Raw genomic sequence first — 27,705 nt, 5'->3', positions numbered from 1 at the left:
TAAGCAAATCACATGTTAAGTGAACCATGTCATTAAGTGAATCACGCGCTTCCCCCTTGATTTTGCTTGCCAGAAGCTGGCCGGGAAGGTCGAAAATGGCGATCACGTGACCATGGGACACTGCGATGGTCATAAATGTGAACCAGTTGCCAAGCACCCAAATCATGATCATGTGACCGTGGGGATGCTGCAACAGTTGTAAGTGTGGGGACTGCCAGTAAGTCGTTCTTTTCAGCACCGTCCTAAGTCCAAACTGTCACTGAACAAATGGATGTTAAGCGGGGACTACCTGTACAGCCTCGTTACATATCCAAGTTTTGGCTTGACTCTTTCTGACTTTGCGGACATACCCATGTCAGTTGCCTGGAAACAATAGGGAAGGACCCGTTTTCTTCTTGGATGTTTTCCAACACTGGTCTAGTCTGCCGCTCTGGGATTTCCAACCCAACTCCCTCTCCAAGGTCAGCCACAGTTGCTTAGTTACTCGCACCCAGATGGGCCCAGGAAAAATTTTCTTGACGCACTTATATTTAAAGCAGTGCCAGAACTACAGGATCTGCATGCAGCTGGCTCAGGGTGAACTCTGGCAGCAGCTGGCACACTTTTCTTTCTTGGTCAGACTGATATTTGCCATTCTCATCTTTTTTCACCCTCCGTGAAGTCTCTCCTTGGTTTAGGCCAGTGTTTCTCAACCTCGGCAACTTTTAGATGTGGCTGGCTGGGGAATTCTGGGAGTTGAAGTCCACACATCTTAAAGTTGCCAAGGTTGAGAAACCGTGGCTTAGGCTGTCTGATGATTCTAAATCATTTAGAGTCTCCAGTGATTTAGAACCACCAAACTTTCCGGAACGAACCAAAAAGCGCGAAAGAGCAATTCAGTCTGCACTTCTTTTGGCCGATAAATAGCATGTTAAGCAGGCAAGTGAACTCACGCACAAGGGAAAAAGTTCTAACGTTCTGAAATACACAGAGATTTTGGACATAATAGAGAGAAGCATCCTGATGTGCATGTTCTTTCTTCGTGTTTTATTCCATTCAAGACCATTTTTTCTTCCTTTTAGCTAACCTGTTTTTTTTTTTTTAAAAATCAAATTTTCCCTTACTTAAAAAACATTCACAGAGGAACCCTTGTTCACAGATTTTCACTCTCTTTCTCCTTAAAGTGTCAGACTTTGAAGTAGGAGCCAAACTACACTTTGATTGTATTGCTATGTTACACAGATAGTGTAGTGTAAATTAACATGCTCCCTATTATTTACTTAATGCATAGAAAGGATATGCAAAAGAAAGTAATCAAATCCCACAAGAAAATATGGCATGTTCCTAGCATGTAATGATTCAGCCACGTCTGGACAGATCAGAGTTTTATGCCATGGATGGGTATGGCCAAACAAAACCACAGGGACGGAGTGTTTAGAGAAGTCCTGTTTTTGCAAGGCCTCTCTAGAACTTTATTCAGGTCACATAGTTAGAAAGAATAGTAAGTATTCCAGCAAGAAGTTCATTTTGCACAGGGTGTCTTACCTAGAGAGTAAAGTACTTTAACCTTATGCAAGACCGGGTCTGCCTGAAGCCAAATCTAATGCTCTGGAAGTCAGTTGACCAGAGATTGTAGACTGGATTGCCAGAAACCACAGAGAGTCTTAACAAGGTTTATCAAAGTGTAAAAGTGTTCCAAGAATTTCAGCAGCTAAATGACTAAAGCCAGACTGCTCACTTGAGGGAATGATATTAGAGGCAAAACTGAAGTACTTTGGCCACACAATGAGAAGACAGGACACCCTGGAGAAGATGCTGATGCTAGGGAGAGTGGAAGGCAAAAGGAAGAGGGGCTGACCAAGGGCAAGATGGACAGATGACATTCTAGAGGGGACGGACTCGTCCCTGGGGGAGCTGGGGGTGTTGACCAACAGGAAGCTCTGGCGTGGGCTGGTCCATGAAGTCACAAAGAGTCGGAAGCGACTAATGAATAAACAAAATGACTTCCTGCTGGAATCCATTAATCTTCTATGTGAATGTTTCTCAGCCTTGGCAACTTAAGACGTTGGACTTTAACTCCCAGAATTCCGCAGCCAGCACCTTTTTTAATTTCTGTCCTGTGGCCTCTCTGTGAACTGACAAGGAGGCAGGACTTTTCCATGATAATGGATGAGCCTACAGGTATCTCTGGAATCCTTATTAGCCTATGAACTAACCTTCCCATTGTTAGTTGGGCTTGTTGGAGGCACAGGCCTACAGGGCACCTTGGCCAGCCACTGTGACAGGTCGCTGTCTCTTAGCCCAATGTCAACAGTGTAGTTTTTGCAGAAATTAAATCAGAGGAGAAACTGTTAAGGCAACATCTTGGGCCCCTGGAGGAGAAGTCTGAATTACAGAGGTGTCGGACGGACAGGACAGGAGCTAAGACAGCAGCAGCAGCACAACCAGCAAGAGAATCCTGTTCCATCCTTTATGTGTTCATTCTCAGAGTCACTTTAAAAAATATTAATATAAAGGTCTCATTTAAAATATTAAAATGGGATTTTGAATTTTAAGAATGACCGACCTTTTTATCCTGTCTGTTTTGCTGTTGATCTGACATCAGAGAAAGGATGGTCTTTGTTCCAAGAAGCTCATATGCCTTAGCTCAGTGACTGTTCTGGAACCACGAGGTAAGTTCATGAGGGAGATGACTTTAAAGCAAGATCTGTTCAGGGCTTTTTCAGCCACCTAAGTTGGAGACTTTTGTCACAAGCTGCCTCATTTCTACAAGGAAGTCTTGCAGCAAAGAAGAAGGAAGTATTCTTCTGAGAATACTACTTGATTGTCCGCTCCCTCCCGCCATATGGTGATCCTACTGAATATGGCTTCAGTTGACTTTTATTATCTAGAATAACAGCCCTAATTATATCTAGTTCTGTAAATATGAAAAATGTTTCATTTTTCTCTTCTGTTTTCCACCAGCCAAGGGACCTGGAGTTTTTTATTTCCAGAAATGGCGATGTTGCAAGCGTTTGCTTGTTTTCTCCTAGAAAGTATGAGTCCCACCAGCCAGGCAGACCAACACCATGGCTGCTGGAGCAAGACAGTCCTGATCCTATGCAGCCAGCACATGGAAGAGGGGGGGAAGACATGCCTTGGTCAGCCACATCATCCAAAAATGACCCCTGTGTCTTTGGAACATGCTAGAAGCAGCAGACAAATCCAAGGGCTTATCATGAAACCCACACAACATTTTGTTTTCTATTTTCTACGTTTTCTTTTACAGAAAGCCATCTTAGTTTTGCCCTAAGGTTGAAAGGCTCATACATCATTTATCGGAGGCAATGTTGCGCTTTTTAATGCCATTAAGCCACTGAGAGCCAACTGAGGCTACCATTTTTCCTCTTTTCTTCTGGACCAAAACCACCAAAGATGGCTATAGATCTGGTGAAGGCTGAATCCCCCCTTTAATCTGCTGAAATTGTTGCTAAAATTATTTACAAAAGAGATACTCTTTAAGTCTTTGCTTAAGAGGTTTAATACATTACCGATTTTGTGTTGACTTAAAAATTGTTGACGTAGTCATTACAACTAAGCATATCAGATTACTGAAAACCATTCCTCATATGCGCCTTCATTTGTTCACACTCCAAACCACAGTGATTTACCTGAAATGCAGCTGCTGTTTTCTCTAATCTAATTATCAGCCTCTTTCTTCTAAATGACATTTGTTGAATGTTGACATTTATTGAACTCCCCAAGCCAAAATTATCTTGCTTAATAGATGCCATTGATTCAAATGTTTTGATTATTATCTCCTCATTTAGCATCTGCATCTCTGTCAATATATTTGTTCTAAAAATAAGAATGTTACCTCCTTGCTCCTATTCATCACAGATTGAACCAGGAGTGGTAAACCTGCTTTCTGGTTTGGGTTCAGACAAGCCACTTTGATTTTCCCCAAGTGCTTCCCAGAAATATACCTCCTCATTTGAGCTGGAACAACCATCTTTTTTACTCCTGGCTGGCCCTGTTCTACTTCACATAATCCCACCCAGTAGGGACGCAGGGATACCACACATTCTGCTCGAAGGTCTGGATTCACTCCATGTCATGGTGCAGTTCTGTGAAAAGTATTTGCTCCTTTTCAAATTTTCTGAATTTTTGTACATCTTTGTGACCAAATGTTATTAAAGCTTCAAGTGGGTTCTACTAATCTGGGAAAGGAATCTGAAGGAAGAGATAGCACTCAACTTGGCACCTGTTTAATGTCAAAGTCTTCCAACATGCAGTAGGCCAGAGTGGAAAAGCATTGCCCCATTAGATTATTAGTTGCAATAACTTTAGTTGCAATAACAGCTACCAAATGCTTCCTGTAACGGATGATAAATCACATCAGAGGAGCGAGGAATTCTAGTCTGTTCCTCCATGGCTAATTATTTTGACTTGGCAACATTTGATTGTTTTCTAGCATGAACTGCTTATTTCTGGTCCTGCCTCAGCATCTCTTTTGGTTTTAGGTCTTGACTGCGACACGGCCATTCCAAAATACTGGATTTGTTCTTCTTCATCCTTTTTTTTTTTTTTGTAGACTTGCTTGTATGGCTGCGTTCCTTTTTTGTTGGAGGACTCCATTTGTACTTCAGCTTTAGACAAGAGGGAGTTGGCCAGATGGTCTCTAGTAGAATTTTCTGATGCAAAACTTCCATGCTCCCTTTAAGGATGAAAAGTCGCTCTAGCATCCCCAGTCCATGGCACCAACGCTTTTGTGGTTGACAGATGAGTCAAGGTTCTCAGTGTGGAATGCAGTGTTTGGTTGCCGTGGTCCAGTGGAGCAGGACTGATTCCCCCATCACTAAGAGAGAAGGTGCCCAGCCACACCTTTTGTATGCTGTTAAGCTCAACGGAAAGCATTGTGTCAAGCCACCCCTTAGCTGACATCTGTAATGTCCTTCAAGAATGAGGATCCTTCCACTGACCTTGGCTGATTCCAAAGAGCTACAGAGGATCAGGCATGGTGAGTTCTTGGGTGGGAGACCAACAGAAAACCCAAGAGTTATAGCTGGCTGGAAGGCAGCCATGGGAAACCCCTTCTATATTACTGCCGAGAAAATGCCAGGGCTGCATCCAACTCTACAGAGTCTACCTTGAGAACCGAACAATATTCCATGCTGTAATGGCAGCATTCTCACATTAATCAAGCCAAAGACTTAACAGCTGTGCTTGTTCAATATGCTAAGCTGGCGTAGTCTTAACCTTGGTCTGCGTTTGGGGTGGCTTAGGTTAAACGTATCGTGTGAATATCCAGCCAAACCCAGCTCTTTCCCATGCCCTTTGGGGCCATACTCCAACTCTTGAAGAGCGCCTGAGGAAAGATCTGCTTCTTTCTGCACTGAAGAGAAATCGCTCAGGGCTGTAAAAGCCAGTGATTGAGAGTGCATTAATGGGGACAAATAATTGCAATTAAGTTGAACCGCAGGACCATCAAAATTCTTGTAAGATTTGTCTGACCAAATGGCAAAATAGTTAATTCTCTGCTGATGTTCTACCCACAGCAGGTTTCTTGTCCTGCCTTCACGCACAACTCAGCAACACACAAACACTTGTTTTGAGGCAGATGAGGAAAAGGGAGGATGATCTAAGTTTCCGGGAACCTGGGAAGAAAGTCTGAACCTAAATCTAACAGAATAAATGCAGACCCTCTGGGCCTCTTCTGGAGTCCTTCCACGCTGCTAATCACAGTTCCAAGTTTCTGATTCATTATGGGGAAAGGAAGAAAGAAGCAGGACAAGTTATGGTTTTAGTACCAGGGGTGAGGGACTGCTTCTGCCCACCCAGATAAAAATGGAGGAACATGGGAGAAACATGATCAAAATCAGGCCCTAAAAAGGGAATTTTATCACTTCTTTTTAGGGAGCTCAATTCTGTTCATTACAATCAAAGACCTCTTTTACATGTGTGCGCAACATAGGCATGTACAAAAGGAGCGGAGCTTTGGTGGCAATATTGTGCCCGGCATCTTGCAGACTTTGACTTCCTCTGTGGATCTTCCTAACTCAGAGCTTCCTTTTACCGCCCCATTCCTTGACAGGATGATGTTAATTAAGAGGCCATAAACTCTTGTGAGTGATTAAACATCTCCTTCAAACTAAGACACCCATCCTTACCTACACACACATTCTGGCCAAGGAGCACCTAAAAATCTTGAGTAAATCCAGACCTTGAGGCACATTTGGGCTTTTACTTTGCCCCTTCTCCCTTCTCCCAGTGTTGGGAATCACCAGCCTATCCTGAGCACAATAAGCCCAGATTCTAGATTTCTTTTCAAAGCTCTTAAAAAGCGCACACCAAGAAATCAACAATACTCTTCCCTGGTTCAGAGAAAAATCAATAAACATCTCCTTGTTTACAGAGGGACTAAGTAATTTATGAAAATATAGCCCACTATCTACCCAATTTGCACATAGAACATAAATGTCCTAGCAGAGTCCATTCCTCGTTTCTAATTTTTTCTAACAGCAGGGACGTGTTTTCAAAAGGCTCTCTGTTGTTTTCCTTGTCAGGTCTGGCACAGTAAAAGTATTCAATTCCACTGATTCTTTCTGGAGGCTTCTAAAGATCAGACAAATCTTGCCACAATTTTAAAGCCCCTGCAGCTCAACTTAACTGCAATATTTACCATTTATGTGCTGTCAATCACCAGCTTTCACAGGCAAAGTTTTGATTCCTTTTTTTCCTTCTTTTTCCTTCTTTTTTTAATTGTCCTACGTCCAACTGCAGCATGTGTATTTCTGCAGATTATCCCCAGTAATCACTTTCTTTTCTGCAATGGAAATCGCCTGAAAATTGCTCTTCAATAACCAGGGATGAGTTCGCCGGGGCCACGCTGCACAAAAGCTAGAATTGTGCAATTATCATCTGCAAAGAGGAACTGTTATCAAAGTAACTGCGGGAGACATCTCCAGGACTTTGGTTGGAGTTGGGGAAATTTGAAACACATATTTCTCACCCCAGAAATTTTCTTATAAACGCTCCTGAATAATTCATGAGGCTTGATTTAACAGTGCATTTAATTCCTGGCATCTGCTGCTTAGAAAACGGAATTCTCTTAAGGTACAGCCGTCTGGAACCAAAGGGGGGACGCGGAACTGAATTCTTAAAAGTTCTTTGAATGCAATTCAAAACTTCTATGACACTGTGTGTTTTTCCTCCGTAGAATCGGTCCAACCAGCCACTAACACACTGGCGGAGTACAACAGATGCACATTTCCAATCCCGTCTCCTTCCCAACTATGCAGAAGGAAATCTGGGTTTACCACTCAATCAGTCGTCACAGCTCAGGCATTAATGTCCCTGAAAAACAGGCGGGTTTGGTGAATTCATGCATTTTTTAAAGGGCTCGCAATGGAAGACTGCCCAAAGGGAGAGAATGCTTTGGGCATTGATGCTGAGCTAGGCAAACGAGTGGGTGGTCTGCCTTGTAGTGCAAAAAAATCAGAAGTCATGGGGGCGGCTGCCTTTTAATAAGATGCGTGAGTTCGGGGAAGGGGGGTCCTTACACCACCCCCTTCTTTTGATTTTCAAGGCAGCCGTTCACCAGGCACCGTTCTCGAACTGAAGATTATGGGATAGAAATCGATCAACAGCTCAACAAAAAGATTTATAGGCACCAGTGTGCGGAAAGACGGAGCGCTGTTGGGTGACCAGATTAAATTCAGACCAAAGACACAAGCGAGATTAGAACCGGTCATTTTGTTGAAAATTGTTTCCCGAGACACCTGGAGAAGGAAAGACATAGAAATCAAAACACATACAACACATCTAGAAAGGTGCAATTGTAGGTTGTCAGGAGGAAGGGGTCAAAATCAAGACAGTGATTGTAACTGCGTGATCGAAGCCCTGATCGAATGCACCCGAGTCTTTCTTGAATGTTAAAAAAAGAATTTTTTAAAAAATAATTTGCACCTCTTCCCAAACCAATAAAGCTCGTTTTCCTCTTGTGCCTCTAAATAAAACAAGAGAAAATGTAATTGTTAAATATACAGGAAGAACATGACATCCGCAAAGAACTTTTGAGCAGCTTGGGAACAGAACTCTAACAGAGTTACAGTGGACAGGAGTAATTCTGCTCTGGACAAGAATACACTGGAAGCTGTAGGCTTTCATATCATACTCTTAAACCACCTACACGGAGGCTGCCACAAAAAATGCTTCTATTTATGGTGGAACCAGCCAAGTAATGAACTTTGGGAGAAGATGTTCTCTCTCAGTAAATGATAGGTTAAAAACCAGTATGTGATGCAGAAATGGCCTGCTATCTGTTCATACCGTGATGGTGGTACAAGAACCCAGAAGGAATTGCCAACATTCCTCTTTGTAGCAGAAGTGGAAATCAGGTGACTTTATGGCCGTACAGGTAGCCCTTGACTTGTGACCACAATCGGGACCAGAATTTCCACTGTAAGCCAAGCCACCGCATGACCAAACCCGACTTTACGACCATTTTTACAGCAGTCATTAAGTGATCACGGGTCGTTAAGCGAATCACCGTAGTTGTTAAGCGAATCCAGCTTCCCCCATGGGCATTTTTTGCCAGAAAACGGCAAAAAAGTCACAAAATGCAATCCTGTGACCACAGGACACTGAGATCAGTTGCAAATGTGAGCCGGTTGCCAAATTTATTTATTTTATTTTATTTTATTTTATTTTATTTTATTTTATTTTATTTTAATTTTATTTTTATCCCGCCTTTACTATTTTTATAAATAACTCAAGGCAGCAAACATACCTAATACTCCTTCCTCCTCCTATTTTCTCCTGAAATGCCTGAAATGTGATCATGTGACCATGGGGGGGCAATGTAAAGCCCCCATTCTGAGGCCGTCTTAACTTTGGACCATCGTTAAATGAACGGTCGTAAGTCGAGGACTACCTGTAGAAATTTGGAGTATGGCTCTAGCTGGAGAATGAAGAAAGCTATTAAGATCACCAAATATCCCAAAAGGTTGCAGCTGGCAAGTTTTATGAACAATGGTAGAGTTTTGTTGATTTTGCACCTTGGCAGAATCATGCAGTTTTAGCCCCAAATTCTCCAGGTGGCCCTTGAAGAGAGCGATTCCGTGACCGAGCTGCTTGGTCACAGCCACAGAAGCAAAAGCTCCGAGCAGGAGCCCACATTCTAAGAGTTGCTGTGTTTTTAATAGAAAACCCTTCCTCGGCTGCTTGTTTCTAAAAGAACTGTGATTTTGTTGTAAAGCAGCAGCAACGCCAGTTCCAGAAACAGTGGAAGAAAGAACTAGTTGACCCTAGGAAAAACATTTTCTTTTTCCTAAAACTTCAGTGAAGAGGAGAATCTCAACAAGTTTCTTCACTACAAGGGGAAAATTAGAATGGAGAAGCCTCTTTCTAACCAAACATTCCTCCAGGTGACGACAGGGAGGAGTGTTGCTTCTTGGCTTGCCGTGGCTCCCTTCCAGTGATTTTTGACACCCCCATCTAGCCTGGAGCCCTGGTATTTTCTGGTGGTCTCCCATCCAAGTCTTACTATTATGATCTTACTATTATCGGTTCAATTTTTATCCCACCTTTATTTCTGGTCAACTCAAGAATATACCCAAAGTTCCCTCCTCCTGTTTTTTCCACCCAAACAGCGCTGTTGGGCCAAGAGAGCGGGACTGGCCCCAAGTCACCTAGGAGTCGTGGTCTCCTGGTTTCTAAGCCCAGCCCCTTTGCCGCAACACCAAGGCTCTCCTGCTCGAATGTGGAGATCAGCCAAGGGCTGAACTCTCTGGGGACCAAAGGGACACAGTAAAATCTGAAAGAATGCGATGCTATCTATTTTCATTCGAGCAGAGTTTATTTTTCTAAGAAAATGCATTATGGTTCACTTTTCATTATACAAAAAATTGCACAGTGAGCCATTGGCACCAACACCATTGGCACCAAGAATCTGTGCATCTAGAGGTGAATAGAGATGAACTGAGCCATTCTGTGATTAAGGGTGTCTGTTTGTGTGTACTGAAGTACACAGAAAATAGGTCTGGAGAATGCTTATTTTTGTGATGGGAGCAATAAAGCTACTGTTTTAAGCATCCTATTTGCTTCCTCTCCCCCTGACATTTCAACCCTGAAGCCCGTGGAGTCCCTCTTTTGGGGGAGATGGGCGGTAACAAAATTTGAATAATAAATGGAGCAGGCGTGGAGCACTGTCCTGTGTTATCTTCCACTGTTTTTTATGCAGCTGGACAAAACTCCAAGAAATAAAGTACATATACATTATTGCATGGAAGAGAGGGTCCATAGAGAGTGGCTGCATGAACGAATTACACGTTTCCAGGGTACTCCATGTCTGCAATATCCATTCCATGTTGAAAAGTCTATTTCAACATCATATGGATATTACAGGCATGAATAAACTATCTCTTTCTTACTTCTTTACAGGTACGAAGACACCTACTAGAATGCGATCTGGGTGATCGTAGAGGCAAGCCGCATCTTTGGCCTGAGGGTTAAGTGGCCTGGTCATGAATGGGCTTCAGATGCTGAAGGGGTGAGGGAAAAAGCTTGGCTTGTCCGTCAAGTGGAACCTGTCAGGCCAGGTCCCTGGGCAGGAACATCTGAAACCTGTGAGAATAAGGCCAGAAGAAGTCGGCGGGGCAGGGAAATTCCATTCTCCGGTGGGCTTTCAAAAGGTAGGGGGAGCCAGCTCCATTTTGCTTGCAGCAGGACAATTCTGATTCCAGAGGCTCCTTCCAATGTTTAGAACAGAAGTTTCATCAGGTACTCTCAGCCCTTCGAGGTAGTCCAAACAAGAAGCACTGCACCGACCATGAGTACTGACCTTTATTGTAAGTTCACAGTACCAGAATCTTCTCCCCTCCCTTACTTTTAGTCTCCCAAAAGCTAGGGAGGGTCCCTTCTGGGACGCTTTCTCCACCCCTCCTTCAAGCTCGAATTTCGTTTACCGGACATTGTCTAGGCCAGTGTTTCTCAACCTTGGCAACTTTAAGATGTGTGGACTTCAACTCCCAGAATTCCCCAGCCAGCATAGGGAGTTGAGGTCCACACATCGTAAAGTTGTTAAGGTTGAGAAACACTGGCCTAGGTTGTGGCTTTTCCTCCTGTCTCCCGAGGTCATTCCCACATACCACTACAGATACTGGGGTGTCCGCAGGTTATGGTAAAAAAAGTCAAGATGGCTGCTACGATGGCGTGATCAAACCTGTACTCATGATACACATAAAAAACAGGCAGAATGTCAATCACCCCATCGTGTCAACCACATTTTTGACCATACCCTGCAGACACTCCATTGGTCTGATGCCAAAAGAATCAGTTAACAGGGAGCTTCAAAATTAAACAGCAACAAGGTTGGGGATTTAATTTGTACCCACCATATGGAGAAAACACATCAGAAATTTCAGCACAGCATAATTTTGCTCAGGAAGTCCATGCACAATTTCTTTGCATCTGGTCACTCGCAAGCTACTTTCCACGCCTATAACAAAAACACAAGGGATTAACCAATTCCTTCCCCAATTCTAGCTGAAACCTTCTCCTGAAATGGCCTGGATGGATAAAAGTTGAACATACTTCCTAATTTAATTAGGTAAAAGCAAATGCTTCGTTGAGTTTGACTCCTCCATGATACGGCCATGTAATATTTTGTGCAGCAGTAGGGAGGATGAAGTTGAAACAGACAGGATCAGCAATATCTGCAGACCTACACATATATGAAGGGCCACCGAAACATAAGGCTATATCCTATCACCCAATTGCAGAAGATCCCACCAAGTGTTTTCGTACACACATTCAGTAACAGCTGAATATGCTCAGTTATTAGGAAGTATGGCTATTACTAAACCAAAAGGTTGCATGATTGAAAACCCACCCCCCTTTTACACCCCATGATGCATGCAAAACTGGACAGCGCTACAATCACATCTTGACTTTTTTGACCTCCTGACACCCCTTGTCTACAATCTGCAATCAGCCAAGAGCGATTAGGTGCCGGCCCTAACACAAAGCATAACAGGAAAGCCAGATGGTTCCTCTGGAAATTGTCCTTTTCAGTGGTTACCCAATTCCTTTTGCCCAAGTCTGGAAGTGGAGCCCTAAACAACAGAACTTCAGCTGGGCTTTCCAGTTTTGGTATTCCAGCAAACCCCTACTCAAATGAGTAGGGAATGTTCCTATTTTCCTTGAGCTCCACACGCATATTGAGAACTTTCATCCTTTCCCAAGTCATCACCTACCCCACTCACAACACGCAGAATCAGTTTCTCACTTTTCTTCTTCTCCAAGCAGTCCCAGAATTCAAATCCCAGGTTTCTTCCTCCCACCCTTTCATGGTAATGGAGTTGTTGCTGTTCTTTTTCCAGGCAGGAATGTGGAAGGCTCCATGATGACCTTCTCTCTCTGGGGTTTTCTGTCTCCAACCTGACGCCCAACCCAAGTTCAGTCTTCCCTTTTCTCAAGCTTCAGAAGATTGGGAGAGGAGCAGGAGCAGAGATGTCTGCATGTCTTGGCCAATCAAATCTTGTAGGCCTTGCACTGGTCTCATGGGACTCAGGGTAATACCTGTAAGCTTGCAATAAGTATCCTGAAAATCTGACCTGAAAGCGAAAGCACATTTGCAGCCCACACAGTTAGAGAGGGCGCAACATGACAACATGTTCCTCAGCTCTGCAGAGATCCATGCCTCTGAGAACTGTCTAGCTTCACCGCGTTTGGCTACAACAGAAAATACGTGGCTAACAACAGGAAGTACAGGTGAGTCAAAACCATATGTTTGAGGAAAGTGACTCACTAGTGATTTGAATGATCTGATCATACATCTGGAAGGTCAGTAAAGGCTCAGGAAGTTCTCGGAGCAAAGCCTTCAGGATTACTGCAGGGATGTGAATATCTCCATATTCCTCAAAATCAACAGTTTTTCCTACAACAGAAAATGCTAAAGCATAAATACAAGTAAATTTAAATCAGAGGGTTACTTCAAACACGCTCCATACGCAGGTGTGATTCTGGCAACCTTTTTGTACCCAGGTGTGATTCTGGCCACATTTTACCCACCCACCTACCCTCCCTATTTCCTTCGTAACTTGAAGATCCTTCTTGCTACAGCTATAATTTGAAGTGTTATTTCCATACTTACAGTGTCTCTACGCTGGTTCAAATGCAAATCCTTTCCACTTAGAGAGTTTGTGAAGAACATTATGAAAAGCTTATGTTTATTTTTTCAGAGCAATTTGATTTTTCTCAGGTACAAGATAGAGAAATCTTATACTGTGTATTCTTTTTTTTCCTTATTGAAGTGACAATGGTATGCTATTATATAGCAGCAAGATATTTGCATTATAAAAACATTTCATAAAATGACTCCAGTGCATCTCACAAATGATTTCTTTTGACATCATATCCACAGGAAAAAGCACTACAAAAAAAAAACCCTGAAAAGCAGAGGAGGTGATGTTGCTGTTTAGAGAAAATCATGCTATGCGGCACTCAAAATTTGTCATTTAATAGCTGTTATGATTTAAGACAAAGATAAAAACTACAAAAAAACAAAAAACTACAAAAAGAAAAACTAAAAAAGTGAAAACACAAGAGAAAAAAAAATTAAATTACAAGAAGAGGTGACTTAACAGCAAGGATATACAACAAATTTTCCATAATCAATCCCTATTGATTAAACCAAATATTAAACCAAAATCACATTATTTCTATCTTTCCATTGGCATATTAGAAAAGTCACTAAATACAGTTGCTCCATCCCCTTATATTAAAAGAAAAAGAAATATATATACTGTATATAAACCTCCTAATCAACTCCCCCCCCCGAAGATTACATTTATTTATTTCCTTCCTACTACTACTCTATGCATTTCTATCTACTGTATTAAAATCAAGCTAAAAAGCATATAAATTGCCTGCCATTATAATTAATAATACAAAAATTATAATAATCTTAATCATATTAAGCCTAAAACAGAGCATTTATTATACCTCATTAATCTTAATCTTTTTTGTAGTTTTCATCTTTGTCTTAAATCTAATAAAATTCTTATTAAAAAAAATAGCTCTTAAGAAATTTAGCAATGTATCCTGGCCACGACTCATTGTTGAAACTGTTTTAAATGCTGGCCCTTGCTTCTTCCTCCTTAAGGTTAAGATGGCATCTCCCCAGTCACTTACATCTCTTAGCGCTGAGTAGGGACCAATTTAAACTGGTCAGATTAAAAAGGAGGATTTGCCTAGGATGTATTTTGAGGCAACTCCATTTCTCGTATACGAACTAAACAGGACGATTGGGGGGAATCAGGATATCTTCTTCCCATAAAAATGAATGGTGGCATTTGTTTAATAAATTAGACAACATCCAATATTTTCTTCTACTATCGTGGGAGACCAGTAACAAGCACCTGAGAGATTAAAAGGCCGGTGTCCGTCAGCAACTGTAATAATTCAGTCAAGGAGTGGAGACTGCCCAAGTCAAGAGGGCAGAAAGCGTGTTCCCACGGTGGCACATAACTGCCAGCCTTCCCCACCCCCAAATGTTCACAGGTGGATGATGCCCAAAATTGGGAGCCTGGGTTGCATTTTTGATGCTCTTGGTAGGGTTTAAGAAGGCAAAGTGTTTCCCCTTACGCTTTGCAGACGCCGTCTTGACTTTTCTAACCCCCCTCTCACAAAAGCACCTGCCCAGGTGTGCCCAATTTTTTCCCTTTGAATGTTTGACCTGCTCCCCACCTGCTCCAGATGCCTTTACCCCTGGCCTAGCTAATATGGCATTTCAGGCTGTAAAGGTGTTTGTGATTAATCCACTAAATAATGGAAATGAGTTTGTGTTTCTGTGCCAGCTTCTTGCTATTTTACTACTTGGGCCACTTACCTTGATTATAAAGTTTCTGAATCTGTTGAATAGTTTGGATGCCAGCTGATCTTCGAAACAGCCCTTCCGTTTTAAGTCCTGCAGGGAGGGAAGGATTAAAATTAGCTTTTGCCACGATTTTTCATTTGGCCTTCCAAATTAAATACTCAGCGTGCCAGGAAATACAGGTGTCATTTTCCAGCCCTGGTTCACATTAGCAAACTGATTCCCTTCTAGTGGCTCCTTCTACAGACTTTGTTGCCAGGAATCAGACAGAAGTCATTTTTCTTCACTTTGCTGCCTCGTTGTGATTGTTCAGCGTTTCTGTGTCTCTGCAGGACAAGTCTGATCATTATGCACCAGATCCCTTGCATAACAAAAGCATTTATGCAGAGAAGTTTACTCAAGGAAGCTAGGCATCAGTAGAGATACAAGCTCCAATATGCATCTCCTATTTTATGAGCCGGAAAGAGCTGAAAATGAGTCTACTGCTTTGCCCGGTTGTATGACAGAAGAAGCCATGGGCTCGCAAAGACATGTTGTAGTTGGTTTCAGAGACTGGGAAAAACACAAGCCACAACTTTATGGCTTAGAGGTTTGCCTGCACTTAAGGGCAGCTCTGTGGAGGCTGATTGGACTAGGAGAATGGCTGTTCAGCCCCTTGGCACTGGCAGGGCCCTGAGGCCTCCCTTCGCCTTGACCCTTTCCCAAAAGCCTGCAGTCAGGACCTGAACGGCACACCCATAATTTAAGGTTATTCCAGACGTCAAAGCAATATTCGCACGGTTTGATTACCTATCCATCCCTAGAGGGACCAGAGACCTTTTCCAATAAAAAAAGCATGCAACCTTTTTGCAGCTGTAATCATATATCAACCCAGTCCAGTATATTTGGGAACAAAGTGTGGTTTGCCTCAGTCTGAAACAGTATTATGTCTTTCAAAATGGGTTCCAGTCTATGACGAATTTCCAATATTACTGAGCTGTACAGCACTGCCACCACTTAGGAAAGAAAGATCCAATCTGTTCATTGCATTTAGGAAGGGAACTACACATTTTAGCAATCACGACTGGAGTAATACACCAGCGATAAAACATCTTATACCAGTTCTCTCTAAGTAAGATGATCAAAGTAAATTTATTACTCTTTTTCCACTGAAATTCCCACTGTTCCATCTCTATCGCTGTATTCAAATTTTGCATCCATTTAATCACACAATCTGTTCAGGTTCTGAATCGTATTTCACTAATAGAGTATATGTCGTACCCAGTAAATGTTCAGTATTACGAGTTACAAGATTTTCAAATTCAGTCTAATTTCGCAATGTTCCCCCTTGTTTCTGCAATTCTTTTATTGCTGTGTTACTTATTTGAGAATTTTGGAGTCAACTGAGTGTGGAAGAGTACTGCGGAACAATAGACTCAAGGGACCTTAATTTTGTCCTGTTCATAAAAGTCTTGTAATCTAAACAGAATTTTCTCCATTGATTAAATTTCTTAGTGCTTTCTTCATCATAAAAGTAGGTATTTAGTAAGGAAGCAAGAGAGAAGTCTAGACTTACTATTTTCCTATATTTATCTCAAACATCCAATGAATTGCTTAATTTTAGATAGTCTCTTGAAAATTGTTCATTTCTGTATATCAGCTCAAATATATCTACTGTATATACCCTGTGGAAGTTCTGCCCCTTCCATTAAGGTGATGGAACCATAAGGAGATATAATCCATTCTGAAATCCATTTTAGGCAACTGGCATGATAGTACAGTGTGAAATTCAGAGCTGTTAGGCCACCTTGTTCCTCTGAATCTTGCAAGTTTGTGAATTTAATTCTTGGTCTTTTGTCTATATGATTCATTATTTGTCTATGCCAGCTGTTTAATACCTTATTCTTAATAGGAACTGAAATAATTTGAAATAAAAAAATAGTTTTAATAAAATATTCATGTTGACTGCTGCAATTCTTCCTTACCAAGACAAATTTAATTTCTTCCATCTAAAAATATCTGTCATCGTATTTTTTTTTTCAAGTTGGTAAATAATTCTTGAATAGATCCCTATTGTTTTTTGGCAAAAAGATTCTAATTATTTAAGCATTTTAGCAGTATCGTGAAAGCCTGTTAGCTGACACACAAATTGCTTTTCATCTTCTGTCAAATTCCATATCAACACCTGAGTTTTCTTTTTGTTAATTCGATAGCATGACAGTGAATCATATTGTGTATGTTCCATCAGTGTTGTTAATGTTGTTGACTCTAGGTTGGGCAACTGTTCATACAATATCATCATCATATCATTTCCATTTGTGTTCTTGCACAGCTAGTTCAGCTCCTAGGCCTCTGTTTTCTTGCTATATCTGGATTGACAAGGGTTCTACTGCTGATAAAAATAAAGGAAGATAGGACGTCCTTGCCTTGTTCCCTTCAGTGCAGCACACGGTTACGAAATAAGACTGTTCGTAATAATTTCAGCTTTTTGTTCTTTAGAAATTCCTTGTATCTGTGTCAGAAAGTTAGGGCCACAGCCCCCCCCCCTTTTTTTTAACAACTGCAAATAAAAAAGGCCCTTCCAAAGGCTTTTTCAGCATCAAGAAAAATCATAACCAATTTTTGGTCTTTCTGGCTTATCTTATCAATATACTTAATATTATTTCTCATCTCTCTCTTCAGGACAAAATTCATCTGATCAAAACCTACTGTATTATCTCAGCTAAAAACCCATTTATCCTCTTAGTGAGTATTGCTGTGAAGAGTTTATAATCTACATTTAATAATGCTGTGAGCCCGTATGCTTCACGATGAGTTGAATCTTTCCTTCTTTATAAATCAAGGAAATGAAACCCTTTCCCCATGATATTCTTCATGTACCTGAATGTGTTTCATTACTCTTACTCAGAATTTCTTGAAAAATCTTGTAATATATTGCAGAAATATCTGCATTTTTAATTGCTTCTTTGGTTTCATCTTCTGTTAAGGGCTTGATTAAGAGCTTCTTTTCTTGGTCAGTAATTTTTTTAAGTAATATTCCATTCAAATATTCTTCCATTTTTGCCAAGTCAGATTGCATTTTGCTGTATAATATCAAAAAATAATTGGTGAATTGGTGAGTAACATCTATCATTGTAGAGACATATTTGGTTCCATTCCAAATCTTTCTTTCATTCTGTTCCTTCCGTAATGGAAAAGCTAACAATTTGTCTGGTTTATTACCTTTTTCAAAGTATAAGAGTCAACTTGTTACAAGTTTTTTAGTTTTATCAGTTTTGTTTACTTCCAGTAAATCAAACTGATTCTGTATTTCTTTTATCTTTTGTTCTAAATCTGAGGCTGAATTCAGTTTATGACTGATTTCCGTTTGAAATTCAGTAAACTAGAGTCGCTGGGAGTTGGGCGGCATATAAATTTTAATAATAATAATAATAATAATAATCTTTCTGTATTTGCACAGCTTTCCTTCTATTTAAAGCAGAGAGATGAACACCCACTCATAAATGCTCTGTACTGCAGTTAAAGAAGTTTCAGAAGTTAAATTAATCTGGAAGAAACTCTTCAATTCTTGCTGATATTTCTATTTCCAATTCATCTTGTAATAATAACAGTTAAGTCTCCACCCATTTGATCCAGGAATTTCTCTATTAAGTCTTACGACTATTTGATTATGATCCGTGTACATTGATGGACCCAACCTCTGCATCAAGAAGATCAGTCAACAATGAATTAGAGATCCAACATCTATCCATTCTCAAATAAGATTTGTGGGCTGACGAATAGAAAGTACATTTCCCGTCTGCAGTATATTTATACCTCCACAGATCTGAGAGCGATAACAATGTCATATCATCTAGAACATTTAGAGGAAGTATGCAAATACTTCTTTTTCATAGAACTGACATATTCAGAAAAGGGGATAAAACGCCATTCATATTCCCAAGTATTAAAATATCACTGTCTGCAGTTTCATGAAGGAGTTGAAAAAAATCATTCATAACTTTTTTTCTTATTGTTGTTTGGAGCATACATTGAGGCGATTGTTACCTTACCAAATTCAGCTTGAAAGCAGAGTATTATCAATCTACCTTCCTCGTTCCTGATTTGCTTTTTCCTGTAGATTTTTCATATTTATAGTTGCTCCATTTTTCCCTGTCTGGATAAAATCTTCTACCTTTCAATAAAAGTTATTGGAAAAGCTGCAACCAGATTCCTATGTTTTTGCCACCATAGACTCACAGGGCTCTCGTACTACAAAGTCCTATGGAAGTCTGATAAACAATGATTGCTATTCATGCTGGTTCATTCCCTTCCTCACCTCTTCCACTACGGTGCATGTTCAGTGATGGCCCCAGCCAGCCTTCCATGGTCTCTCTCACTTCCGAAAGTGCATGCAGGACCACCCCCATGCATCCAATTTGCTCTTGCAAAGCTTTCAGCTCACAAAGAGGCCCCTAAATTGGGTTTCTCTTGTTGGTAAAGTAAAGGTAAAGGTTTCCCTTGACATTAAGTCCAGTCGTGTCCAACTCTAGGGGGTGGTGCTCATCTCCATTTCAAAGCCGAAGAGCCAGCGTTTGTCCGTAGACACTTCCTCCGTGGTCATGTGGCCGGCACGACTACATGGAACGCCGTTACCCGCCCGCCGAAGCGGTACCTTTTAATCTACTCACATTGGCATGTTTTCGAACTGCTAGGTGGGCAGGAGCTGGGACGAGCAACGGGAGCTCACCCCGTCACGTGGATTTGCACCACCGACCTTCTGATCCGCAAGCTCAGCAGCTCAGCGGTTTAACCCGCAGTGCCACCGCGTCCCTCTTGTTGGAAGTCCTGGCAAATCCAGCATGCCTCATTAGCATGTGAATTAGCATGTAAATTGAGTTGTCTCACAATGCAACTCTGGGGAAGCTGTTTGTTACCACTCCCACTTCCTCTCTCTCTCTTCTTCCTTATTCCAGCCAGGGAGTAGCAAGCATGCTGCTTTGCTCTCCACTCATCAGGGCCATGTGCTTGGGCCTTGATGAAGAATTCTGCCCCTTTCTTCCACACAGCCCTTGGCAGCAAAGAGAGCTGAGAGTTTAGGGCAAACTAAGTATTTAGAAAAAAAAGAAGAACAAAGGAACTTCATCTTTTTCACCATGATGGATGTAACAGAAGCAACAATAAAGTCAGTAAGATTCTTTTTTACTTATCTTAACCTGTCTAAGCATGTGATTCTTTATGCTTGGGAAGGCTGAGTGTGTAAGATCCATAACCTTATTTCTCTGGCATGTTCATTAAACCTATCTAAGATAATTTTCTTTTTCTGTGCCAGCTTCTCAGCTGTGTTATAAGCTCTGTGCCATTTCACTGGTTCTAGCAGGCCACTAAATTGGCTTCATCACTATGAATAGTGAATTTTACACTCCTGTGCAAGGAGTGTAAAATTGGTTGATGGATGGTTGGATGGTTGATTTCCCTTTGCAAGTCAATATTCAAAGCTTCTCAAGTTATTGTAGAATGTCAGAATCACAGATCCAGGAAGCACACATGTACACATGTAAAATTTAAAATTTGTGCATATAGGAACTGGAGGGAAATTAGCTGTTCCTAGGATTTCAAAAGGTAAAGTCTTCCTTGAGTTGCACTCAAGAAGCTTTCTTAGCAATAGAGTATACAGCTGATTTGCCACTACAGCTCGAGGATACCTGGTTCAGGTAGGGTAGTTTCCCATACAAATAGGAGCCTGGCCCAATCTTGCTTAGCTTTCTCGCCAAATAAAACACACAACGTACAGGAATTAGAATAAAGCAGCAACAATAAGTTGCATTTAAATAAGTTGCCTTGCTTTCAAACTGAACTGGATCCTTACCTCTTTTTTTCAAGTAAGCCACGGTGTGATTCATTACAGGTGGGATTAATTCGCCTTTGTTTTTAGCTCTGAGGCTGTCGGAGAAAAGAAAACAGGTTGAAACATGATCTGAACAAAAATCATAGCATTATAAAACAAAAGGTAAAGGTTTCCCTTGACATTAAGTCCAGTCGTGTCCGACTCCGTGGTCATGTGGCCAGCATGACTACACAGAATGCCGTTACCTGCCTGCCGAAGCGGTACCTATTAATCTACTCACATTTGCATGTTTTTGAACTGCTAGGTTGGCAGGAGCTGGGACTAGCAGCGGGAGCTCACCCCGTCACGCGGATTCAAACCACCGACCTTCCGATCGGCAAGCTCAGCAGCTCAGCGGTTTAACCTGCAGCGCCACCGCATCCCTTTATTATAAAACATGCCTTGCTTCTAATCAGTTAACCTGCCTTTCATTAAAAAAAGAAAGAAAATATAAGGGTCTCATAAAAAAGGGGGGCAGGGCTTTGATTTTGACACCGTGCCCACCACCTTGCAGATTTTGACAGACATCCCCACTCAGAGAACAATTTTATTTGATAGCAAGTTGTTACTTGGAACATCCAGCGTGAAAAGAAAATCGGTCTCAGGGCTCTTCAGTTTCAGAATTTCTTAACAGGGTAAAAAAGAAATGTTCATCTTCGTGGAAAGAGGTTTTGAACCATGTTCAAGGACATGCTATGATTTCTCAGAAGATTTCTTCAACACGGAGATGCAATGCTCATAAGCAGGCTTTCAGGAAACGTGTACTAGGATATGCATGGCCTTGGATTTGATTCCAAAAAGGGGCTTTGGAGGAGACACAACTCCTGTCTGCAACTCTTTAAAGCAGTTGCAACATTTCCTGACATCTCTAGTCTGTCCTTCCTTCCTTCCTTCCTTCCTTCCTTCCTTCCTTCCTTCCTTCCTTCCTTCCTTCCTTCCTTCCTTCCTTCCTATATATATTTGGCAATGTGCAACTGCAGAATATTCTGGCATGTCCTAGGTCGTACTGTCCGTTAAGGCCCTGGGACAGGGGCCCCCATGAAGACATATCTGGCCAATACCACCTGATTCCCTGAAGACTCAAAGGTGGCTGTGTTACAGCCATAAGTCTCTATCACTTTCTGGAAATCAAGTGCCCAATTTAAGTTCACGCAGGAGAACATTGTGAAATGGCAAACATGACTAACTGGTCTCAAAGAACTCTATGTCCATAAATGGAAAATTCTGCCAGTCATTTGAGAGGGATTTTGTTTCTGGGCTTTAGAAGTCCATAGAAGCTCCCATTAAGAGCAGCAGGAGTGACGTGGTCAGCATGAACATTAGTAGACCTTTAGAAGGACCATGAGCCCTTTTCAAAGCTGACTAAGGGATTGTCCAGCTGATCCACTTTTTATCCAGCAGAGGTCACACTTTATGACTCATCTCCTTTAAGGCTCTCTCAGCACTTGGCCAACTAGGGCTTTCAAGCTAAGCGGATTCAAGCAAGTTAGTACCTGGATTTCTTTATTAACAAGATTTATATAGTACTTAGTCCAAAGAATTCCAGGCAGTGAGTCATCTCCTGGTGGATGGGACACCCTCCAGAAATCCCAATTTTGTAACTCAGACTGGGACCTAAAATAAACCCAGGAAAAATGATGATGATGCTCCTGCCAAGAAAACATCATGAGCACCACCTCATCAGGACTTTCTTGAACTTGAAGAAAACATTTACTTTTAAATTCACAAGGAGAATGTAAGGCTTTTCCTCCAAAATACGAAGATCAACGTTAAAGAGAAAAACATTTTATAGCCTAATTTCTAACATAAGACTCATTTAAATGAGTAGCAATTAATTGTGATTTCTTATGTTGTGAGTCTTTTGTGGCACTCTCATAAAATAAGTCCTACAAATCCACAAATGGACTATGATCATTTAAGCAGCAAAATATGCACACACCCGCTCCCCGCCAAGTCTGACAGTGTGTCAAATTGTTATATAATTTCCCTGCTCTGCTCTTTAGCTGTTTATCTGCTGTGGCACTTTTAAAAAAGACCTCACAATGTGTGCATACAAAAAAAAAAGGATTTCATTGGTGAAAGGAAGCAGCAGTTGGCGCAAAACTTTATTGTCTTAAAACTCCTTCACAATTTATTTTATTTATTTATTTAATTAATTAATCTAATTTGTCCCCGTCCATCTCCTCCCATCGGGGGACTCTGGGTGGTTATTTGTAAGCAACCAGGTATAGCTGTAGCTGAATACCAGGAGGGGTATGTCATGTCCCAAGTTCACATCCACACAAGCTGAGGAAGCCCACAGGATGCCTTTGGGCCAATTCCATTCTCTCAGCCCAACCCACAGGGTTGTTACTGTGGGGAAAAATCAAAGGCAGGTGCCCTACATATGTCTCCTTGAGCTCCTGATGGGGCAGGGGGATACAAATCTAACAAAGGAATAAAGACAGACTCAGCGATGTAATCACAGCTGCATACAAAATGGCCAAATAAAATAAACAAACACACAGAGCCCAATAACATCAGCATACTGTATGTTATTGGGTCATTCTCTTTATCAACCAACCTGTTCGACCCATCTCACAGGATTGTGTTTTCAGGGAACATCTGAGAAGGGAGTGATACATAAATCTCTATACATCTAAATATACGAGGGCAGGAATGCTGAATTCCTTGGAAAATCAATATGGTGAAGTGGTGAAAGTGTTGGACCAGGAGCAGGGAGCCCCCCTCCAGCCACAGATGGCCCCTGGGCGACTTTGGCCATTCCCTTCCTCCCAGCCCAATTGAGTCCCCAAGGTGATTATAAGGTTAAAATGAGGGAGACCCTCCATGTGTTAAAACAAGATATAAATCTATCTAAACAGATGTGAAGTGATGTCAAGGGACATAATTGAGTTTGGTTGAAATATGAATGCAGCTCCGAAACCCATGTGGTTGAGCCCCCACATAGGTCTTAGAAGTGCCAATACAAGGAAACCGCATGAGTTTGCTTCAGATAGAAAACACAGGACATTTCTCCCTTCTCTGATTAGCCTTTCACCACTATGGCTCACCACATTTGTCTTAAGCAAAGGAGAAATGACACCATAGGTGGCTATTAATAACTCAGAAAGGCAGAAAGTGTCAGCTTATATTTATTTATTTATTTATTAATCAAATTTATCACCGCCCATCTCCCAAAAGGGACTCTGAGCGGTTTACAAGATAGATAAAAATATAAAACTATAAAACCCTATAATACAGATAGAATAAATATAATAAAAACCTCGATGGTTAAAAGTTCTTTATGATTTGCAGGCAGAACTGGGTCCTTTTAAGAAACTAACCATCCCCAAAAATGGCTGCTCTCCCTCCTGCCCCAGGCATAATTACAGAACCAGGTCTTTAGCTGTTTCCCAAAGTCCAGGAGGGAGGGAGCTAATCTCACTTCCGGGGGAAGGATATTCCAAAGGGCAGGTGCTATTGCAGAGAAGGCCCACCTCCTGGACCCCGCCAGATGGTATTCTCTTGCACACGGGGTCTGTAGCATGCCCTCTCTACACGACCGGGTGGGACGGGCTGATGTGATGGGGAGGAGATGGTCCCTTAGGTAACCTGGACCCGTGCCATGCAGGGCTTTAAAGGTGATAACCAACAACTTGAATTGGACCCGGAAGCATACTGGCAACCAATGCAGCTCGCGGAGCAAAGGAGTGACGTGTGCTGATCTTGGGAAACCCAAGATCGCCCGCGCAGCTGCATTTTGCACCAGCTGTAGCTTCCGGATACTCTTCAAGGGTAGCCCCATGTAGAGCGCATTGCAGTAGTCTATATGGGAGATAACCAGGGCATGAGTGACTGTTCAAAGGGACTCTCGCTCCAGGAAGGGGCGTAACTGGCGCACAACACGAAGTTGCACAAAGGCCCTCCTAGCCACGGCTGCCACCTGCTCTTCGAGCAGGAGCCATGAGTCCAGGAGGACCCCCAAGTTACGCACCGGGTCTGTCTGGGGCAGTGCAACCCCATCCAGAATTAAAGATGACAATTTCCCAGAAATCGAGGAGCCATTAATCCACAGCTACTCCGTCTTCCTTGGGTTCAGCCACAACCTGTTGTCCCCCATCCAGGCCCCCACAGCCCCCAGGCACTCAGAAAGGGTGGCCACAGCATCACTTACTTCACCCGGGATGGAGATGTATAATTGGGTATCATCAGCATATTGATGATACCTCATCCCATGGTGACGGATGATCTCACCCAGCAGTTTCATGTAGATGTTAAATAGGAGAGGAGAGAGGACCAAACCCTGCGGCACCCCACAAAGGAGAGGTCGAGGGTTGGATCTCTCCCCCACATCACCACCGACCGGGACTGGCCCTGGAGGAAGGAGGTGAACCAGCGCAGAACTATGCCGCCCACCCCCAACTCCCTAAGTCGGTCCAGAAGGATACCATGGTCGATGGTATCGAAAGCCGCTGAGAGGTCAAGAAGAGCAAGGATGGATGCACTGCCTCCATCTCGCTCCCGCCAGAGGTCATCCATAAGTGCAACCAATGCCGTTTCCATCCCATATCCAGGCCTGAAACCTGACTGAAAGGGGTCTAGATAATCCGTTTCATCCAGAATCCTCTGGAGCTGCAAAGCCACCACTTTCTCAACCACCTTCCCCAAAAAGGGGAGGTGGGAGACTGGGTGAAAATTGTCCAGTATAGTAGGGTCCAGCGACGGTTTCTTGAGTAGGGGGCACACCAGCGTTTCCTTAAAGGCTGCTGGGAACACCCCCTCTCTCAAGGATGTGTTTACCATCGCCTGGACCCAGCCACATGTCACCTCCCGTGCTGCTTTCACCAGCCAGGAGGGGCATGGATCTAATTGGCACATGGTAGCATTTATAGTCCGAAGGATCCTGTCCACTTCCTCGGGTTCAACAGGATCGAACTGGTCCCAGATAACCTGGTCAGTACGTTCCCTGGGTATCTCCTCCGACTCTATCTCACGCTTGGAGTCTAACTCGGTCCGGATCCGAGCGATTTTATCCTGCAGGTGCCACGAAAATTCCTCCGCACAGCCCTGTAGATGGAAATCTGACTCCCCTTTCCCTAAAAGGGATCGAGTAATCTTAAACAGGGCTGCTGGGCGGCAATCTGCGGATGCAGTAAGAGTGGAGAAGTACTGGCACTTCGCTGCTCTTACCGCCACAAGGTAGGCCTTAATCGCGGCTCTAGCTTGTGTTTGGTTGGGTTCAGCTTTTGTCTTCCTCCAGTGGCGCTCTAGGTGTCTCTTAACCCTCTTCAAAACCCTGAGCTCCTCCGTAAACCACGGGGAGTGCCGGGTTTGAGTGGGCAAGAGAGGCCGCACAGGCGCGATCCTGTCCAAGGCTCTGGCTGCCTCCCTATTCCAGGCAGCAGCCAGGGCCTCCGCTGGACCATGCAGGAGAGACTCGGGTATAACCCCCAGCTCCCTCTGAAACCCAGCCGGGTCCCTCGGTCGCCGGGGGCAGACCAATCGAATGGGTCCTGCCTCCCTGTGGAGGGGGGCGGCACGAGAGAATCTCAAGGCCACCAGGGCATGATCTGACCATGAGAATTGGGATAGCTGTAACTCTCCCCTCAGGTCACATTGCCACTGCTCCGACAAGAAAACTAGGTCCGGGGTGAGGCCACTGTCTCTAGTTGGGTCCTGAATAATCTGGAACAGGCCCATGGCTGTCATGGTAGCCATGAACTCCTGGGCTGCTTCCGAGGCCCGCCCCAAGGAAGGCAGGTTGAAGTCCCCCAACACCATAAGCCTGGGGAACTCCACTGCCAGACCTGAGACGGCCTCCAGCAGCTCAGGCAGGGAGGTCGCTACGCAGCAGGGAGGCTGGTACAGCAGCAGAACTCCCAACTGTTCTCGAGAACCCAGCTTGAAGAACAGGGTCTCACAGCCGGCCACCTGTGGAGCGGGGCCCCTGACGGCCACCAGGGATTCTCGGATGACAACAGCCACCCCTCCCCCCCTGCCCTGAGGTCGCGGCTGATGCCAGACTCCAAACCCAGCTGGGCATATCTCCGAAAGAGCAATATTACTGTAGTAGGCACCGCTGTGCAAGGAAGAAGCATCTTCGCACCACTCTCCAAGGGTTACAAGGAAGCCCTCAATGCATCCTTTGGGTACTCTGGGGCCATGGCGCTTCGCTCAATCCCAAATCCTTAAAAGAGGGGAGTGACAAATGTTCAGTGGAATGGCGAAGGGGCAGCAGAGCCGAGCGCATGTTTTTGCCCTCTCCTGGCCCTCTCAGCCTGGGGCTAGGCCAGGTCAAGAAATGACAGCCCAGAGATTCCTGGAATGTCTTTCTCATTGCTGGGTAGAATAAGAATCTTGATAGACTGACAGAGTTTCTCTCTACAGTCCTCCATCTTACCCGAAACAAAATCAAGGTGGGTTACTTCAAGCTCTTGTTCAGGCGTCCCTTTTCCCCAGGACTATCCAATTTTATGTGCAAGTCCCCCAAACAGTTTGTCCTTTCCTTCCCTATCCCCAAGGCGACCCCCCCCCATTCCTTTACAAACCCAGACAGGAAGCCGGCAGCCACGGCAGGGAGAGATCTGTCCCGCCTGAAAGTGCCCTCAAGGAGGGCGAGTGAATCTGGAGCGGCTCCAGGTTCCCTTCAGCAGCAAGGTCAAAGAAACCGTGGGGCTTACTACTGGAGGCTGACTCCGAACTGCTGCGACGGAAGAGGAGGGCGTGGTGGGGGACGTTTTGCTGGAGGAGGGGGTTTGCTCTTCTGTTTCATCCGGAGATTTTCATCATGCCTGGTGGGGAACAACAATCTCAATAATCAAGAGGTAAATGTTTCGGTTCATTTATGTCTCTCAAACCAAACTCACTGGAGGAGGAGGAGGAAGGGGAAGGGGAAGGGGAAGGGGAAGGAGGAGAAGGAGAAGGAGGAGAAGGAGAAGGAGAAGGAGAAGGAGAAGGAGAAGGAGAAGGAGAAGGAGAAGGAGAAGGAGAAGGAGAAGGAGAAATGATGGTGGAGAAGGAAAAGGAGAAGGAGAAATGATGG

General features: G+C 43.3%; 2 protein-coding genes across 4 annotated transcripts in view; both read right to left on the bottom strand.

Moving 5' to 3' along the window:
* The window catches only part of PRR5 (proline rich 5), a 544,979-nt gene that overhangs the window by 423,490 nt on the left and 93,784 nt on the right, over positions 1-27,705 (bottom strand). The window lies entirely within an intron of this gene.
* ARHGAP8 (Rho GTPase activating protein 8) overlaps positions 7,508-27,705 on the bottom strand; it is a 44,178-nt gene continuing 23,980 nt past the window's right edge. For all 3 annotated transcript variants that reach the window (XM_063308344.1, XM_063308346.1, XM_063308345.1), the window contains 6 exons: positions 27,344-27,454; positions 20,664-20,737; positions 14,852-14,929; positions 12,770-12,898; positions 11,355-11,458; positions 7,508-7,739 (listed from right to left, as the gene is read on the bottom strand). In XM_063308344.1, the coding sequence (XP_063164414.1) occupies positions 7,542-7,739; positions 11,355-11,458; positions 12,770-12,898; positions 14,852-14,929; positions 20,664-20,737; positions 27,344-27,454 (694 nt within the window). In that variant the 3' untranslated portion in view covers positions 7,508-7,541. The remainder of the gene's footprint in view (positions 7,740-11,354; positions 11,459-12,769; positions 12,899-14,851; positions 14,930-20,663; positions 20,738-27,343; positions 27,455-27,705) is intronic.

This window comes from Candoia aspera, chromosome 7, assembly GCF_035149785.1.
Source record: "Candoia aspera isolate rCanAsp1 chromosome 7, rCanAsp1.hap2, whole genome shotgun sequence".
In the NCBI taxonomy this organism is placed as follows: Eukaryota; Metazoa; Chordata; class Lepidosauria; order Squamata; family Boidae; genus Candoia; species Candoia aspera.
The sequence above is the reverse complement of the archived record's forward strand: the minus strand, read 5'-3'. Positions and strand labels throughout refer to the sequence as shown.